Raw genomic sequence first — 19,399 nt, forward strand, 5'->3', positions numbered from 1 at the left:
AGAGAGAGAAAGATGGAGAGAGATGCAAAGTTCTTTGAAATAATAATAATAATAATAAATAAGAATGATGCTAAGATGCAACTGAATCATTCAGGACATGAAGTCACATGTTAATCCCCGCATTCAAGAGGAAGAAGCAGAAGGATAAGTAGTTCAAGACATGCCTTAGCTATATAGTGTAAGTCCAGGTTGTGTGATAGGAGACCCTGTCTCAAATGACAAGTGTCAGAAAGAATCAGCTATCAAGAGCATTGTCAAATGTCAGAGCAAACATCTTAAGCTTGACGTCTTCCTTTTCTTTACTAGGTAAACTTTGGTTCAGGATGTGAAAATCAGCAGGTGCCTTTCCAACATCCTCATTCCAGCAAGTTTCGTCAGCATCCATTAAAACAGTTCTCCTAAGGGTTGTCATCATTCTTTGTCCACAGACATAATCAGTCCTTACCTCAGTGGGGAGAAGGGCATGTGTTTGCTTGAGTTCCCAATGTACACAGAGAAGTAAAGAAGGAGAAGAGAAATGTTCACAAGGATAGGCAATGTAAATATTCTAACGATGGCCAAGAGTTGAACACAGGAATATCACGGTTGTTCCAGTCAAAGCCTGCTCCATCCTCCAGACACTGAGCATAGGAATACAGTCTCAATTGTTCTAAGCCACGAAAGGGGGACCATATTGTGACCACCTAGCAATTGTAATTCCAGAACAAATATCTCTGTGCAATATTTATGTATACCTTCTAAGTGTATTCTCTTACCAAACAAATACATTTTAAGGTATACATTTGTCTCTGAGGCAATAGTGTCACCTCATAGATAAATTAGTAAATTGAATCTTGAAACCAGTTCTCCCTTCTTCAGGGGCTTTCTTCACTGCCTTCAATGTGACACTGGAAAGGCCATTCTTTTCCCAATGCCATGGCCAATTTCTAACCAGAACTAATTCCCACATTAAACATTCAGAATCACAAAATTACTTGGAATTCACACTGCAGTGAAGGGTTTCCCAAGACACAGGCGAGGACTAATGAATTATGAGGCCAAATAGAATCAAAAGTATAAAGTTGCCACCATCATGACATTTACGTTTCTGTCTTCATGACTTTGTTTAGCTATTCGTTATAACATAATCCCCCCACCCCAGTTTCAGAGTCAGCTAGACCTCAAATCACTATCCAGACTCTAGAATCTGCAAACCTAAATCGGAATGCTGTTATGGCTGCCAGTATTGCTTGAAGTATGCCTAGGACAATCTCCTAGACAATGCCCTCTCCCGCACTGAGTCTTTCCCTTACAATGTTGTGACAAGAGAAGTTACCTGATCAAGTATGAACTCTCCACAACATCAGCTGCTGAAACTTTCTTTGCAGCAATGTTATCACTATATAGATGATGAGATTAGTTAGAATGTTACTGAAAAACCAATGAATGCTTCATGGCCACAGAAAACATAGCCATATCCCAAACATGCCCATGGGAGTTTACAGACAGAAGAAAAACAAGGAGTGTTTTTATTATATCAAGACTTGAATAAATAAACTAATAAATGAACCAAGACTAGAATACCATAAGGGAAAGAATGAAAACTCATAAGTTAACAAGACATAACCTTTGATCTTTTGAAAAATCAGGATACTTACATTTTATTAAATGTATTTTTCAGCAAATATTATTTAATAACCAACATTTTGCAGGTACTTTGCTAAGTTCCTTCTGGCAACCATATTTGTTCTCAAAAAGTAAACAGATTTTGTCTATCATTATAGATTTAAAATTATTTTTCAGAATTGTTATGTATATTAGGGTTTTTTGGTCAGAAGAAGACTTCAGATGCACTAGAACTGTATTACAGATGGTTATGAGGAGCCACATAGGTTCTGAAAATTGAACCCTGGTCTTTTGAAAGAAGAGCATGTACTCATAAATTCTGGGCCATCTCTTAAGTACATAAAATTAAAATTATTTTTAGTGATATAAAGAGTACCATAAAATATACAGCCAGAGAGCTGAATGTAACTGAAAAAAAAACTTTTATCACTGTGTTTCAAGGGTTGAAGGCTTTACATTTTACCTCTTATCCAGGGAGAATAAAGAAATGACCAACATGGCTGGGAAATTAAGAGGGATGCTGGCCAGAGATAAAGCAAAAGGAGTAGGAAGCAGTCTAACTTCATCCCAAGGACTCTGAGGAACAACAAATTAGTGGAAGTATGATCAGAGTCATACTCTACAGAGACCATTTGGCAAGAGAGAGCTCTGAAGAGAAAAGAAGAATCAGTGGTTAGCCCAAGTGGAAGGTAGAGTGTCATGTAAGATACAACAGTGAACATGATTGGATGCATGCATACGTTTTGGAAATAGAGCCCAGGGGTCAGGGTGGAAGGTGGTGATTGGTAATGGTAGCGTCAAGGTGAGTACTATAGTTTTGGCTTGAGCAATCACTTTGAAATAAAAAAGAAACAGTGAGAAAAATTAAGAAAAATATACTTAAGGTTGCAAAGTGATTAAAATAATAGCACAGGGTATGCCACATTTGCAGTGCCTATTAGATGTCCTGAAGAAGATACCAAACTTCAGGGAAATTCCCTAAGGGTTTTCTATTCATCAAAATTAATCCCCTCACATCCCTCATGTCCCCTCATGACTCGGATCCTTTCTGTTTCCTTCATATTATTACCCACTTTTCTCCTCTAACTTTCCTCCAGGTGGACTGTCACTGTTGATATATGGTGGACACATCATCTCCGTCCTCCCTTAGATCCTGGAGTGGAGTGGACATTCATAGCTATGCCCATAGTTTCATTACTCAGTTCCTTCTGTTCAGATTCCCCCTACTCATCGATGTCTTTTCTTACCACTTTGTCACGAGTATCCCCACCTTCTGTTATATTGTCTCTCTACTTCTCTCCATAAGTTTGTCATCTGAATGTTTTTATAGCCTTTTAGTATAATCTACTGTCTGTTTCCTCAACTAAAATGCATGCAGACTTCATGAGGTATAGACTTCCATGTTATTTTTGCCTACACCCAAGACATGACTAGTGTTTAACAGTTCTCAAGACTTGGTTGAAGAAAGTCTGAGAATTTACCCTCCTGGTTAGCTAACACTTTAACCAGCCACCATTTGGATATGTTGACAGAAGCTAGGCACCAAGTTCAGGTAAGTTATTTAATTATCCTGTAACAATGGGTAACATGTCAATATTTTTATCAAATGCCAATTTCCCAAAGATGATGTGGGGAGGACTTCTAAACAGAAAGTGTCTTGTGCTATTAGAAAAGAACATCAAACTTTTTTAAGTCCCTAGCTGTTTGAAGAGGGCAGTAACCCCCGCCCACGTGTTGCTGGGAACTTATGTGTCTTTATTGTTCTAGAAAGAAAAACAAAGCAAAAACAACTTACCTTTTGTGACAAAGGGAGGCATTACTTCATTTGTCAAGACTGTTATACAAACACCCTGGAAAAGATTGTCTGAAACAAAGTTTTGCTACTGAGAATACACGCAGAAACATGAAAGAACATAGATACCAGGCTTGGTAGATACATAGTACACATTGGTTAATAAAGAACAATCCTTTAGATTATTTATTACCATTATTTTAATTTTCCAATGCATAAATCCAGGCAATAGGAAAGTGAACCAATTTTGTAGAAGCATGCAGCTAATCTCATTAGTACACAAAGCCTCGGAACACAGGAGACAGAACTGAACTCTCCTTATCTTTTACCCCACCTTGGAACCAGCATATCAGGACTAAAGGAATGCACAGCAGATAAAGAGAGAAATGGGGGAAAAGGACAAAAAACAGTAATGGAAAATGGGAAAAAGAAAAGAATGGAAGGCCTGTTTGAGTTCTGCATGTCTGCTCATCCTTTCAGATCTAGAGAGGAGACAATCAAGACCTTTGACTTCACCAACAGATAAGAAAATGAAAGCTCAGGAAAGGTGAGTGCTTTCCCAAAACCTGAGAGGACGTCAGGAATCCAGCTAACTTGTTTTTCCTGGCAGAATTTGGGTCCAATCTTTTCTGCCCCTTTTCCTACCTAGTTTACATTTTCCCCAACCTGGAGGCCATACAAGTCAATCAATAACCAAAGATACCTATTGTAGGGTACAGTGGGTGGAGCCTATATTACCATCTGCCTATATGACCGCTCCACAGTTTCTGAAGCACCGTGTACAGTCCTTCTGACTTTTGCACCCAGATCTGCAACCATGAAGGTAGCTGTTCTCTTTCTTCTCAGTGCCTTGGCCCTGCTCAGTTTAGCAGGTAGGTGTGTTTGCATATTCTTCAAAAATTAGTGAAAAAAATTTAACCTGTCAATTTATACCTCCTGTAAGTTTAGATAATCTAGCTAACTGATGCCAATGAGTTGAATAACAGAAATGTTTCTAGTGCAAATTACAGGGGGATAAAAAATTATCGCTAACACAAAGGAGGAAAGCAGCTCCAGTAAGATGTCCCCAGAGATAGTCATGGCTTGCTCTAAAGACAAGGCTGCTACTTCAGTAGGGATGTGGTGGGTAAGAAAGGGTTTTGATCTAAAATACACTTCAAACTGTAGAAATGGCTGCTGGACTATGTGAATCCAACGCAGACTTAAAAATTTTTAATTTTTATAAACTTGTATAAAATAGATAACAATGACCAACACTTAGTTTACAGAAAAGTTTGAGTGATTAAAAGTTTTACATTTGATCTGTAATATGTTTAGACACAAACATTGTTTGAGCAAAGGAAAGAATCTCCAAACTTGTCACAAGAATTCTGGGAGATGATTCTGAATCTGAGCTCAGTTTGGTTTTTGTAACTGCTATTAATTAATGTTTTCACCTTGGCTATTCATTGCGCAGAAATTTTTGTCAAGAACCAAAGCTATGCTTCACTAAGTGGAAGACCACTGCTTATTGTTTCAGATAAATATTTATGGAAGCAAGAGCCCCTTTGCCCCACCTCATGCCTAATAATTAATACAACTAAATGCCTGTAGTGTGGCACTGGCCATTAATTTTTAGCTTCGTTTACATTCTGGATCTCAGGGGACCCCCAAAAACTGCATCTTCTTTGATGAGTCCCAGAGATCTTTATTTTTCCTCAGAGATCACTGACTGAAAATTAAATTTTGGAAACATTTCTACTTTGGGAGCTATCGGATTAGGTTTCTTCACAGGCAAAACCATTCATATTTACAGTTACCATCTACTTAAAAAAAAACGTTTTTAATTATACTATAATTACATTATTTCCCCTTACCATACTTTCTGCCAAACCCTCCCATGTGCTTGCTTGTTTCCTTTCAAGTTCAGTCATCTTCAATTGTTGTTACATATGTGTATATGTATCATATGTGCTGATGTCTGCAAGACTTGTTTCCTGGAGAATGAATAGAAACTTTTCTGAACTATGTGAATACATTAAATACAAGTTTAAAATGTGGTCAGTTGTTGTAATGCACCTGTGGGAAAAAACTCAACTGGTGGTGAGTTGTCAGAAAAGTCCTATTTTTAACATTGTTTACAGAAGGAATTTAGTTACATCAGAAGACCTGATGTGTATTTCCCATACTGTCACCAATACCATGAGGTACAGATATTTGTAATTCACTGACTGTGGGATGAAAATTCTATTGGGTACAGAAAGATCATTGATGGACATGCCAAAGGTATCTGAACAGATAGTAGTGCTCATACATTTCAAATTCTGTGTAGCACATTTCTATTCTCAAGGAAATAGATGAACTTTCCCAAAATGCCAAATTGAAATACTCAGTAATGGTCAGCATTTTACTTAATTCTTTTCAAAATCTTAGCAGGCAGAGACTGAAGAAAACTCATCTAGTGTCCTTGAAAGTCCATGTAAATAAGAGTTGGAAAGTATATGAAAACTATATTCTTTGAGAACTAACAATAGATCTGGCTTATTTATTTTGGATTTAGGTTGATGTTTGGTTTATGTTTTCTAGGTAACACTACAGCTAAGGCTGTTGGAAGAAAGGTAAAGAGAATTTTATAATTTATTATAACTTATAATCTCATTGGGAGGGGTTGAGAGATAATTTCTCTGTGTATCATCCTTCTCCTAGAACTCATTCTGTAGACCAGGCTATCCTCAAACTCCCAGAGATCTGCCTGCCTCTGCCTCCCAGATGCTTGGATTAAAGGCACATACCACTGCCGCCCAGATAGCTCATAATTTTTTAACTCTCTAATTTCCTATACATATTGAAATTGTTTTAACCAGTAAAAGTATAGCCAGGATCTGAGCATACATGGTTGTGCACATTTGCAATTCAAAGCACTTGGGAGCCTGGGTTATGAACCAGGTTTGAGGTCAGTTTGGACTACACAGGAAGACCTTGACAGAAAAGGGGCAGGGGGAACATATACTCTACAGTTACGTTTTTGGTAACTAAAGTCAGGATTGGGAGTTCAACTGGTAGGGAACCTCAGCTGCTAAATGCAGGATTCATAGTACTTCCCCAATCCGAGTGGTACTATGTAGAAAGACCAGTCCACTGATGCCCCTGTAATTGTCTGCTTCCTGTTGTAAAGGAGATTTTTATACATACACTAGGGTTGGCTGCTAGGACAAGTAGTTTAACAGTGGAAGCGCGCGTGTTCATTTTAAGTAGCCCTTACTCCTGACTTGATCATGTTGGCTTTCATTGCTTCTGATTCCCAAATTAGACCAGATGAGGAAATGACCCTCATCTCATTACATACAAATATGGCGAAAATTAGTAATGAACCTGGATCTTATAGTGAATAAATCATTACATTTGTGGTAAGCATTATAGAAAAATCTGGCACCATTAGAAACCAAATCTAGTTCTCCAAGTATGGATCCATGAAGAAGAATAAAAGTTAGCAAAGCAGGGATGATGTCCTGTAATGAAGAGGCGACGCAGTAATGCCTAGGAACTGAGAACCAGGATTCAATGATCACTAGATATGTGACTTTAAGTCAATTCATCACTTCATGAGTCTTCACTTGAATAAGAGTGTAATGATAACTTTACAAGGTCTTTCAAGGATAAATCAATAAATAGATAAAATGGTGAGACTTTTCCAATAAAACAATACATACAATATAGGAAAGAGGTGTTTAATGAGATTCAGCTTTTACTGGAAAACACAAACCAAGAACTCCAAGCAGGCACGCATGCACACCATCTAAGATGACTATCCTGTCAGCAGTTGATGTTGTCTTCCTCTGCTTATCCAATCTCACAACAGCACCATGCTTTAAGTGGGGAAATGATGTTTTTTCCTAACTTGCAGATGAATTGACTGAAATCAAGGAAGGACCTTGTAGACCCATGATGTCCTATAACTAGGAAAGGACCATGATTTGACTTCAAATCAGCTTTTTTTTATTTCAGGGCAGATATATTTCTTTTGTTTTCTTGTACAATACCTGTGTCATTATCTTAACTGCAAAGTCTTTAAAAAGTCTTAATATTTTATCATAACCAAACACTGAGAAATGATAGAAAATGACTCCCTAATTCTGTGTTCAGGCTAATTGCAATGCTGCAATGGTGGGATGTCCCAGGGTTTATGACCCTGTGTGTGGGAGTGACGGAATTACTTACGCCAGTGAATGCTCTCTGTGCTTTGAAAACAGGTGAGGACAAAGTTTGATTTTAAGTTATTTATCATTAGAATTTCACAAATGTTATCATCTTAAAAGCTTGGTCAATAAATGGTACTTTCTTTTCATAAATTAGGTATGGTTTGGATGATAAAAACTCATTTATTTAAATAATACATTGATATTTTAGATTTTCAAGAGGCTTATACCTACAAAATGCCTTTAATCTGAACAAAAAACAGAACAGTTCTTGATAATAGCAGAAATTGCATTTTCTAATGCAACCCCCAAATTAGCAAGTATGATTTATATAATTTTTACTGAACAAACATGTATTTTATATCATTTGTCTTCCTGGTTTATGAGAGCTAGCCTCCAGAAAGTTTAGTTATCTGAAATTAAATATTAATAATTAAATAGTTAATAATTAAGTAGTTAATTATTTAATAATTTAATTAATAATTAAATATGTTGGGGAACAGGAATCAGGCTCAGAACACCAAGACAAACAGATGTGTCACAATTTTTCTCTTACAATATAAATGAGTAGTTGCTATATGTCAGTCATTTTGCTAAGCCTTCCCTGTTTCCAATGTAGCTCTAACAAAAGGTACAAACAAACAAACAAAACACTCATGAGCACATGTCAGCTTTTCTTGTAATTTGTGGCACTTGCTAACAGTGTAAAGTGTTACATAACCAAAACAAAGACAGTAATATCCTGTAGCTGAAAGGGCTAAAAAAGACTTAATGAAAAAAAAAAAAACATTTCCATGAGTCTCTGAATTTCAAACAAACAACAGAGACTCCAAAAGTGACAGAAAACACTTTGATTTTCTAGAATTGACTCTATGTTAACAACTTCATCTCAAGCTCAAGGCACTGTGTCATTATTACTCTGCATAAGTCTCTCCTCTATGTTGCATACTCTCTTCAAGGATTGTTCTAAATGATTTCAGAAAAGTTTCTCAGTTTACCTAGGATCGTATACATTTTAGACTCCAAACAGTAGGCGTTTGGCTTTATGATGAGTGTGTGTTCAGTGTGTGAAAGGTTCCAGGCATGATAGCACAAGCCTGTTTCTCCCACGCTGCAGGCTCAGGCAGAAGAAACCTGAAATCCAAGCCAGTCTGTTCTGTCACCTGTCCATCCAGGCCAATGGCTGAGTCCCTGGCTGAGGGGGTTGGGAGGAGCAGGTGAACCGTTTGGAAAGAGTACATTTGAAACCACTTGTTAATTTTCTCATGACCCGTGTTGTTGACATTAAGATCACAGCATCAGTATTTCCATCCACAGGGAGCAGGAGGGCCCCACAACACCCTGGGGACTTGGGAAATGTCCAAGTGTAAGGTCTAAAGTCCAAAGGCCTCTATTTGAAGTGAACTATTATATTATGAAGCATTCAGAAACTATGAGTGAAATGCTGAACACTCACTCCTCTGACCTTTGAACCTACTGGTTGCAGTTCGCTCTTTGCAATCTTTCAAATACATGTAGATGTAAGAGGCTCATTCCACTGTCTAAGCATTTCACTCTGTGTTCTGAAATAACACTTAGGTCTAGAGATAAGTTAGGCTTTCTCAAACATAAGAGATATTCTAAGGTTTCTATATTGTCTTTGTTTCTATTGCCCAATACAATTTCAACAGGGAGTCCCCCGATACTGCCTGGAGGCCCAAGACTCAGAAGCTAGATAGTCCAAAGACCTAGGGTAGAATTCAACAGGATTGAGAAAAAGGTCAATAAAATGATTCCTAATGATATACTTCTATACTTGTAAACAGGAGCCTAGCATAACTTCTATCAGAGATAGCAAGATAGTTTCTGATGACACACACCCACAGGCAAACTTTAGGCAGAGCTAGGGGAAAGGAGGTAGAATGGATTGTAGGAGCCAGAGGGGTCAAGGACACTACACTGACCTAGGCCCTCTGCATATGTTACAGCTGTGTAGTTTGGTCTTCTTGTGGGAGTCATAACGGTGGGAGCAGGGACTGTTTTTAACTCTCTTGCTAGCTTCTGGGATGCTTTTCCAGCCTTAATATAAGAAAGATGTCTACTCCTACTGCTATGTGCTATCCCATGTTTGATTCTCAATCCATGGGAGGCATGGCCTTTTCTTTTTCTCTTTCTTTTTCCTTTTTGTTAAATTAACTTAAGATTTTTACCTATTCACTTTACATCCTGTTCACTGTCCCACTCCCAGCCACCCCCTCCTATAATCCTTCTCCCTCCCCCTCCCCTTCTCCTCTGAGTAAGTGAACCTATCCCTGGTATCTCCTGATCCTAGCATTTCAATTCTCCTGGAAGCTAGAGGCTAGAGGCTAGGCGCTTTCTCTCCCATCGAGGCAACACAAGGCAGCCCTGCTAGAAGAACATATCCCACCAACACGGAACAAACAGCTTTTGGGATAGCTCATGTTATAGTTGTTTGGGACCCACACAAAGACCAAGCTGCACATGTACTACACATTTGTGGGGAAGCCTAAGTCCACCACATGAATGTTTTCTGGTTGGTAATTTGGACTCTAAGAGCCCCAATAGTCCTGGTTAATTGACTCTGTTCTTCTTCCTGTGGTATTCCTATCTCCTTTGGGCTGCAATCCTTTGTCCTGTTCTTCCATAAGAGTCTTCAAGGTCCATCCACTGTTTGGCTGTGGGAGTCTGTATCTGTCTAAGTCAGCTGCCTGATGGAGCCTCTCAGAGGGCAACTTGCTTCTGTCTGCCAGCATAAGAGAGAATCATTACTAGTAGTGGGGACTGGTGCTTGCCCATGGGATGAGTATCAAGTTGGGCCAGTTATTGGTTTTACTTTTCCTCAATCTCTGCCCCATTCCCCATGCCTGCTGTTTTGTAGACAGAATAAATTTGGGTTGAATGGTTTATGGGTGGGTTGGTGTCTCTCCATCACTCCACTGGGGTAGCCTCTTCAGGTCCCATATCCCCAATGTAGTGAGTCATAGCTAAGGTCACTCCCATTAATTCTTGGGCACCTCTCTTATCCCAGGTCTCGTCTTGGAGATGCCTCCCACCTCCTTAATCCCATCAATTGTAGTTCTCCATTCACTTTCATGGGCAGCTAGCATCTCTCCTATTCTTCTGCACACCTGGTGCTGAATTCCCCTATTCCTCCCCATCACCTCTCTCTCCCTGGTCCCTCCCTCTACCTGCCTCTTATGACTATTTTATTTCTTCTTCTAAGTGAGAGTCAAGCTTCCTCTCTTGGGCTGTCCTTCTTGTTTAGCTTCTTTGGGTCTGTGGAGTGTAACAAGGTACCTGTTATGGCTAATAACCACTTCTTAATAGAAATGAAGAAAGAGGAGTGGATAGGAAGGGCCAGAGAGGAGTGTCTTGGAGTAGAGGAGGGAAGGGAAACTGTAGTGAGTTGGGATCTAAAATTAATAATATTCTTTAAAGTTGTCCATTCAAACAACAGATATACATACAAATAGACTCAGCAGGTTGTATTTATACATTTGTACACACACACACATACACACACACACATAACAATAGCAAACAAAGAAAAAGAAGCTATCAATTTGAAAGTAGATGGGGGCTGAAGAGTTGAGATGGAGGTAACTTGGAAGGTATGGAGGTAGAAAAGGGAGAAGTGGTGGACCTATATTTTAATTAAAATGCAAATTTTGCAAGTTGCCCAAAAATGACCTATGTTGTCACTATTACCAGAGCCAGAATCTGACCCTAACTCTTGGGGTTTGCAATGCTCTGAAAACACCAAACAGGGCTTTCTTAAGATGGGGCCTATAATTATCAGGAGTTGACAGGTTTATTAAATCTGGACATTATATGCCTTCTGTGTTTTCTTAAAGAAACTGTTAGTAACTCTTTTCTATAGAAAATCAACTAACAGAAGAGTTTGTGGTACTAGAAATGTTGTCTGTCGGTATGGGCCGATGTATGACTAGTAGTCACTGGCTCTTAAACACAGATAGTACACTGAGACACTGACATTTAAATAGTGTTAAAATTTTAAGATTAAACAATTAAATGCGGCTAATGAGCAGAATGTACCAAAATGAACAGCACAGCTATAGATAACAGGCTTATGTACATGATGTTGAAATTGGCACTATCATAAGTTAACATTAATGTTAAAATGAAGAAACAATGGATCCAAAAAATGTATCTGTTAAAATAGATGACTATCACATCTTCTTCGGCAATAATGAAATAGAAAGGTCAAGTAAACAATTACTAAATAGAGAATTCTAGAAGCAGCCTGGTACCTAAGAACAATTTCAGAACTGAAAGGACATTTAGGTTTTGAGAGAGAAACTGGCTTGGTCAAGGTAACATGGGAACAGCAGAGAAAATCCTATCTAAAGAAGATGACCTTGGTACTGGCTTCTGTTGTGGGAATCAAGCTTGCCTGAGAGAAGCAAGGCCCCATCTTCTAGGCTGAAATGTCAATCAGCTAGAAAGTCCTACTGTAGCCTGGACAATAGCTCAGATGGCCACTTGGTCACTAAATGCACAGCATAAAGAAGCAGTGGTAGGTTTGAGATTCATTTCAAGGGTTCCCAGTAAGACTCCATTAGCTGTGTAAAGGACAATGATCTACAGTTTTTCTACTCTGTTGTGTCCTGTTGGACATAATAAAAAGTAACGGACATTTAATGAATACATGACTAAATAGATGGATTAGAAAAAGAGAAAACCAAAGAAATCATAAACCTCTCTTTTAAAGAAACGCAGAATTATTTTTAAGTTTCATTGCTTAAATGTCATTTATTTGTGCTGATAAACTTCAAACTGACTCTTAATTTATTTTCCTTAAATCTCTTCTACAGGAAACGCATGGACCCTGTCCTCATTCGAAAGAGTGGGCCTTGCTGAAAGTCAATATTTTGAACTCTGTTAAGGCAGACATAATGTTTAGCAAGTGGGTCTGTTGAATAAATGCATCTGAACATACCTTATTCTTCCCAGATGTTCTGTTCAAAGGTGTGGATGAATACATTGAGGACAGGGGACTGGGGAAAGACCCAGACTAGACTAAACTTCATTTGTTACTTCCTCATGCTCTCAGGCATGGCACATGATGACCACACACAGTTGAGCAAGAATATGTGTAATGAATAGTCTGTGTTAGGATGAAGAAGGTGGCCTATACCACACCCAAGAAGTAACCTGAGGAGGAGAAAGGGGGGTGTTTATCCAAGGAAATGAGTGTGAGTGCTTTGAGTACCCTACATTGTCTCACATAAGAGCGGCCACAACTCTGCACAGTTACGCTTGTCCGGCAAGGAAACTTAGAAAAGTAAACTCATTTGAATAAAAGCCCAGCAGGCAAACTGCCAGGATGTTCTTTTAAATCTGCTGACCTTCCTTTAATCACAATGAGCACTCCTTCTTTTAATGACAATCACCTCTTCTGGACTATGCCTTGTCTTTCTTCAATGGAAATTCTAGATGATAGCTCCCTACTGTAATATCCCCCATGTCTATATTCAATAATAGAATATAGATGTAATATAATAGAATATAGTCAAATATTAGAGACAATGAAATGTTCTCAAGGGGAAAATATCTACAACTACTTAAAAATAAAGAGGGGAAGCATCTTGAGATTCCGAGAATCAAAAAATATTAAGTCTCAGATGGAAAGATGGTAGAGAGCTAACACAGTGAGGCTGTATCAGGATCTGTAGTCCAGTGGGGAATGGGTCAGCCACTGTGCTAGAAATAACCAAGGAAATCAGAAATACCCTAGGAAAGCAGAGTTGCCTAGTTACCCACTTCTAGTGCTATTCCACTATTCATGCCTTGAAACTGAACTCTTACCACTAGAGGATGCTGTAATCTAGCAACTGACTCAGCTCAAGCAGCCTGACAGCTCTCACCAAATACCTTGCTATCTCAAGTTATGGATGCAAGATGGCTCCCAGCATCTGATCTGTGATGCTAGAGGACACTTGAAGGGTACTAAACCTTAAAAAATTCTGTGATGGTAATTTTAATCACTGATTCTTGTAAGTTGCCCTGTCTAGTTGGACCAGCCAGCACACACACACACACACACACACACACACACACGCACACGCACACGCACACGCACATGCTCACGCTCACGCTCACACTCACAGAGACAGAGACAGAGACAGACAGAGAGACAGAGACAGAGAGAGGCTGACAGACAGAGACAGACAAAGAGAGTTTTGGTTTTGTAATTATAAGAAGATATAAGACCTAATCTCAAATGTATCTTTAGTGGTTCTGCTTCCTGAGCCAATCAGAAGGAGGTATGTGTAGTCTGTCTCTGTGTGTGGTACTTATATTTCAAAAGGAGTATCTAATAAACCAGAACATGCTTAAAGGAGCAAGACTATCAACACTGATAAGAAAATAAAGTTTCAAGCTATGAAGAGTGATTCAAAGAAGGAAAATTGACTGAAAAGAAAATCCCTCTAAACTGGGAACATCTTTTTAAAAGAACTTCTAGGATTAAGAATATTAATATTAACAACTCAGCTCTAAATAGAATATCTGTATCACCTGCACTCTTTCCCACACACTCATTCTGGGTCCCCCTTTCCAAAGTTTCCCCTTCCTAACTTAATGGTATTCTCTTAAGAGCTCATGGAGTCCAGTTACTGCTGTTCATATACTTATAAGTGTGACATCATCAACTGTTACTGTCAATACACGAAAGACCATACCCCCTAAAGAAAATTGACTCCCTCCCCAGAAACTATCAGCTATCAATAGCTTTCTATTTAGGTACTTCTGTGGCCCTCCCATATTCATGTTGGATCGTTGACTGGCTTTGGGTATTGGGGTGGGGGGATCTGGGAGGAGTTGGGGAATAGGGAAGAATGTAATAAAAATATATTATATGAAATTCTTAAGAATAAATAAATATTTCCAAATCTTTCCACCTACCTTTTCATGTTTTCTGAACCTGTCAGAAAGAGGTGTGATATTTATGCCCCAGTTATAGCAGAGAACTCCATACAAACATGTTCTCTCTACTTGGTTGGGAGTCTCTATGTCAACTGAACAAAAATGTTTCTCTAATAAGGACTGAGAAGTGCACTAATTATGAATACAGATATGTGTTTTTAAAAAACAATATTATATTATGTCCGTTCAGCATAATAATACCAGTAGGTTTACTCCTATAGCTTGTCAGTCCCTCAAGTATGGCTTTTTGGACATATTTATCATATCATGGATATGTTCTGTGGAACAGGCTTCAAATTTAATCATAAAGTGGTTGATTACCTCAGTCCCCATCATGCTGCTACTGCTTCTGGGCTTATGTTGCCAGAGAAGTCGTTGTTGTAACTCACAACACTCAGAGTTGAGCAAAATGTTCCCTTTGCTTCACAGCATTTGCATATCACTTTCTGGTCCTCTGAAATCTGACTAGCATGAAGGAAGCTTCTAGATCAGTTTCAGCTTGATATTTCTGTGATTAAAGTATTTTCCTCTTACAGAATCTTAGTCATGATGGGTACTCAAGAACAATCACAAAATCTGCTTTATTTGGAAGATTTCTTGGATTCCCCTAACCAACAACTTTTTTAGTTTAGCAACTTGTGGCTTCTGGAAAACATTACTCGCCATGTATGGTAACCAAATGTATTCAATATATTAAGTTTGGGAAGTAGTGGGTTTGTCTATGGCTTTTCAAACATCCTCAGCTGCCAGAAGCTATGCTGTGACCTGTAGGAACAGCTCATGAGTGTTTTGCAAGTGGAGCTCCTTAGGCAAGGCTCTTTGAGGATTCCTGCCACCTAGAGAGGACCTGTGAAGGGGATGCTGCAGACCCCTGCTCTGATCCTAGGGAAGTACATGCGCTTCTAGCCCTTCTAATTTTTACTGTGCTTACAGTTCTCAGTTGTGATTGCATCTGAGTTTCCAGGGAACAAAAGCCCTTTAGATGAGTCTGTGATAATTTTTCTAAAGATTCTACAAGGAAATTAAGCCTCTTTGCATTCTAGGACAGAAACCAGTTCCTCCAGTTGTCCTTGGTGGACTCTGCAGTCATCCTGAGTAAGCAGGAGGATCTCAGTAAGGTTAATGATTCTTGCTTACTTAACTGTTCTAAAAAAGAGATAACTATATTCCAAGATCTTAGGAGATGGTTTCTTAAAAGATGACATTAAAAATCTATAGACCTCATAAGGAAGAAATAAAGGGCATAAAAGGTCAGACTTCCCTCCAATGCCAGAAAATCAACAAAGGAATCTAAATCTTCTAGTCCCTTTGGAGGTAAAAGAACAAGTAGTTACTGCTAGGAAGAATAGCAACTTGGTCCCAACAGTTAAGGCTTACATATTAATCATTATCATTCCGAGGGCGTATGAAGAAGACCATCACAAGTGTTGTTCACTTAAAAGTAACATACAGGCCATAGAAATTAGACCTATACCTGAAAAATATTATTCTGTATAAGGTATCATACTCTCTGCTGACTTCAAAAATATACAATCTACAACATAGTGTTAAAGACTAACCACAGAGCATAAATATCTTTCATTTTTGTAACTGCATGTCTGCTGCTGGCCTGAGCACAGTACGAGTAGGAGATGCCAGGCTAGATAAAATCACTTGGCTTGCTATATAAAATTCATTCTTAGATATGAAATAAAGGTTAATTAATCTTTAGATACAGAGTAAAGGTCAATTAAAGACAAGAAGGGAGGAAAAGAAACTAAAATGGGTAAATGCTAGTGATTCTTGAAAGATGATGAAAGAGAAATGAATTGAAACTGCTCATGCTTGAATGCTTTGGAATTTGTATAAATAAAGAGGGTTTGAGCTACTCGGGCCACCTGTTTTGAGAGACAACTGCTGGTAAGACTCCTCATTTTTGCATACTCTACACATCAATCCTGTGTTTAGAACCTCCCTGGAGCCTTATCCGGGCACTCAGTAGGGTTACTCCTCCCCCAGCATCTTTCTCTTCACTATCTTCTGATTCCTCTAACATTCTGGCTGTCCTCCATTAGTGCTGTTTCTCTCTTCCTAACAGCTGTGTTCTACGCGGTCTCCTCCCTTAACATCTTTCTTTTCCACTCCCACTGCCTGTGACCCCTTTCTAGTTTTCTGACTTTTACAGGCCCTCCAATATAAATGTGCAAATTTAAAGATTCATTCAGCCATTCAATGCTAGAAAGCCTAATACCAAATATTTTCTCTCATATGTGGATCCAACCACCAGATCATTTGTTTGTTGATCAGCTTTTTCCAGCCTCCTATGGCGGAGTCCTGGAAATTCCTTAGTTGCTGTCTTAAACTTCACTTAGATTGACTTCATCTCAGATTCCAGGGTCAGTAAATCCCACCCACAGATTACTCTGAAACCTACCCTGACTGAAACCCACCCCCCACACAAAGCAGGAACGATTATCTTATATTGGAAACTGAGACTTCCTTTGAGTAGCAGCCATCATCTCCTGAGAACCAGATTGCTCAACCAAGAAATAACAATTGTGACTATTTCTCTGAAGCTGTCCAGGATGTCAGGGTTGAGAAACAGTGTTACACTACTGTACACAGCCAGGAAAAAAATGCATTTAAAAAGTTTAATAACCTGCATAGGAAAGCTCTCTAAATCATTATAATTTTAGTTTTATAAACTGTCTTATTAAAAACTTGCAAATAAATTAAATATTATACATAAAATTAACCAGGCCCAAAGATTATACATCTAAGTGAATTTCTCCGTAGTTAGAATAGGCATTCTGCAGCTGTAGAGCTTCACAAGGGATCAACACACTTACTACTGAGTATATTTTTATGCACTCACCCGTTATCAGAATCAAAAGCTCTCTGACACAATTAGAACTGGAAAAATCAATTAGTTTCAGATTCCCTTTCATATACATGTCTATTATCTGCATATAGTCCTTCCTCATATTTAGCCTTTCTTGTTCTCTTTTTCATGTTATACTGTGTATGTAATTGTTCATATATGTCCATATATTTACTCTCTAGGATCTATATATGATGCATAATATGTATTTTTAAGCTTCTGAAATTGTTTGAGATCACTTAATATTGCACATCCTAAGCCTACCTGTTTCCCTACCAGTTAATTTCATTTTACTTTCAAGCTTAATAGTGATATATTATTCATACATATATCATTATCCATTCACCCATTGATGGGAAAATATGCTAATTTTAATTCTTTGCTGTAGACAATAAAGCAACAATAAATATGGAGAGCAAATACCTCTATGATAGGGTGTGGAATTCTCAGTGTGTATGCCTCGCTGGGTCACATGGTAGTATCTTAAGGTTTCTATTGCTATGATGAAACACCATGACCAAAACGTAAGTTGGGGAAGAAAGGGTTTGTTTGGCTTATACTTCCATATCACTGTTCATCATCACAGCAAGTCAGGGTAAGAATTCAAGAAGGGCAGGACCCAGGAGGCAGTAGCTGATGCAGAGGTTAAGGAGAGGTATTGCTTACTGGCTTGCTCTACATGACTTACTTGGTTCTTATAGAACCAAGAACTACCAGCCCAGTGATGGCACCACCCACAATGGGCTGGACCCATTGATCACTAATTAAGAAAATGTTCCTGAGGTATGCCTACCACTAGATATTATGGAGACATTTTCTTGAGGTTCCCTCCTCTCAGACAATTTTAATTCATGTCAAATTGCATAAAGCTATCTAGCACAGATAGTTCTATTTTTAATTTTTTGAGAAATCTCCAAAATGATTTTTATAAAGGCTGTATTAATTTGAATCCTCACCAACACTGTTCACTCACAGATGAATCCACTCAACTACCATATGCCCGGCACCTACTGGGTGTCAAATGCTAGCCACTGTTCTAATTAAAGGGATTTAGTACTCATTGAGTCACAGAGGGATGTCAACCCTTTTAGAGCTCATATTCAAAAGGAAGAGGGGCATTCATTATCAAAAGAAAGTAAATACATCAGCAGTTTCAGGAAATGTTAAGGTCTTAAAAAAATGTGGTGACACAATACTAGTGACAGTAGAGCACTGCAAAAGGGACATGGACAGAGTGAGCATAGACAAAGATTATTGTACCAACTGCCACCAAGAGGCAGAGCTTATTCCTTCCCAAACACCTTTGCTAGCTTTGCGATGGAGCTTTATGAAACAAAAGTAGCTGAGGTGACAGATACTCAGTTTCAGAGATCACCTTAAGGGATGTGTAGTTTCTGTTCTCACCCTGTTTAAAACTGAGCTGGCCTGATTGATGGAGTGGTACCATGTGTAAAACCGAATCTTTCCAACAGATTTGCTCTGAAAATTCACAGACTGGTGAGCAAGGACATTTAAAGGCATCCTTATAGTGACTTTCCAACTGACCACAGGCACAGACAGGTTGCAGCAGCCAAGCCATCCCTGAGCAGCCTGATTAGACAGTTTCATTGAGTTATGAATAAATGATCAAGGCTACATGAAAATAGATTACTGAAATTGAAACAAACATGTTGTAACTTTAACTGGGGTTCTCAGGGGGCATTTTCAAGGAGTCCATGTTTGACCCCCTGGCTCCAGCCACATATGTAATAGAGGATGGTCTTGTCAGACATCAATGAGAGAAGAAACCCTTAGTCCTGTGAAGGCTAGTTGCCCCACTGTAGGGAAATGCCAGGATAGGGAAGTGGCTGTGGTTGGGTTAGTGAACAGGGAGGGGTGGGATGGGGGATTTCAGAAGGGAAACAGGGAAAGGGAATAACATTTGAAATGTAAACACAGAAAATATCTAATAAAAAAGAAAGAAAGAAAAAAGAATAGCCAAACTTGCCTTGCAGAGAATCATGAAACAAGTTTCTAGGC

General features: G+C 38.7%; 1 protein-coding gene across 1 annotated transcript; it reads left to right on the forward strand.

Annotated features, from left to right (window-relative positions):
- The first annotated feature begins 4,151 nt into the window (after positions 1-4,151).
- Spink1 (serine peptidase inhibitor Kazal type 1) lies at positions 4,152-12,531 on the forward strand. The gene is made up of 4 exons (XM_052155433.1): positions 4,152-4,269; positions 5,963-5,994; positions 7,520-7,626; positions 12,408-12,531. The coding sequence occupies exons 1-4, from the start codon at positions 4,215-4,217 to the stop codon at positions 12,451-12,453; spliced, it is 240 nt and encodes a 79-aa protein (XP_052011393.1). The 5' UTR covers positions 4,152-4,214; the 3' UTR covers positions 12,454-12,531.
- Positions 12,532-19,399: the final 6,868 nt, after the last annotated feature.

The sequence above is a fragment of the Apodemus sylvaticus genome, chromosome 13, assembly GCF_947179515.1.
Source record: "Apodemus sylvaticus chromosome 13, mApoSyl1.1, whole genome shotgun sequence".
Lineage (NCBI taxonomy): Eukaryota > Metazoa > Chordata > Mammalia > Rodentia > Muridae > Apodemus > Apodemus sylvaticus.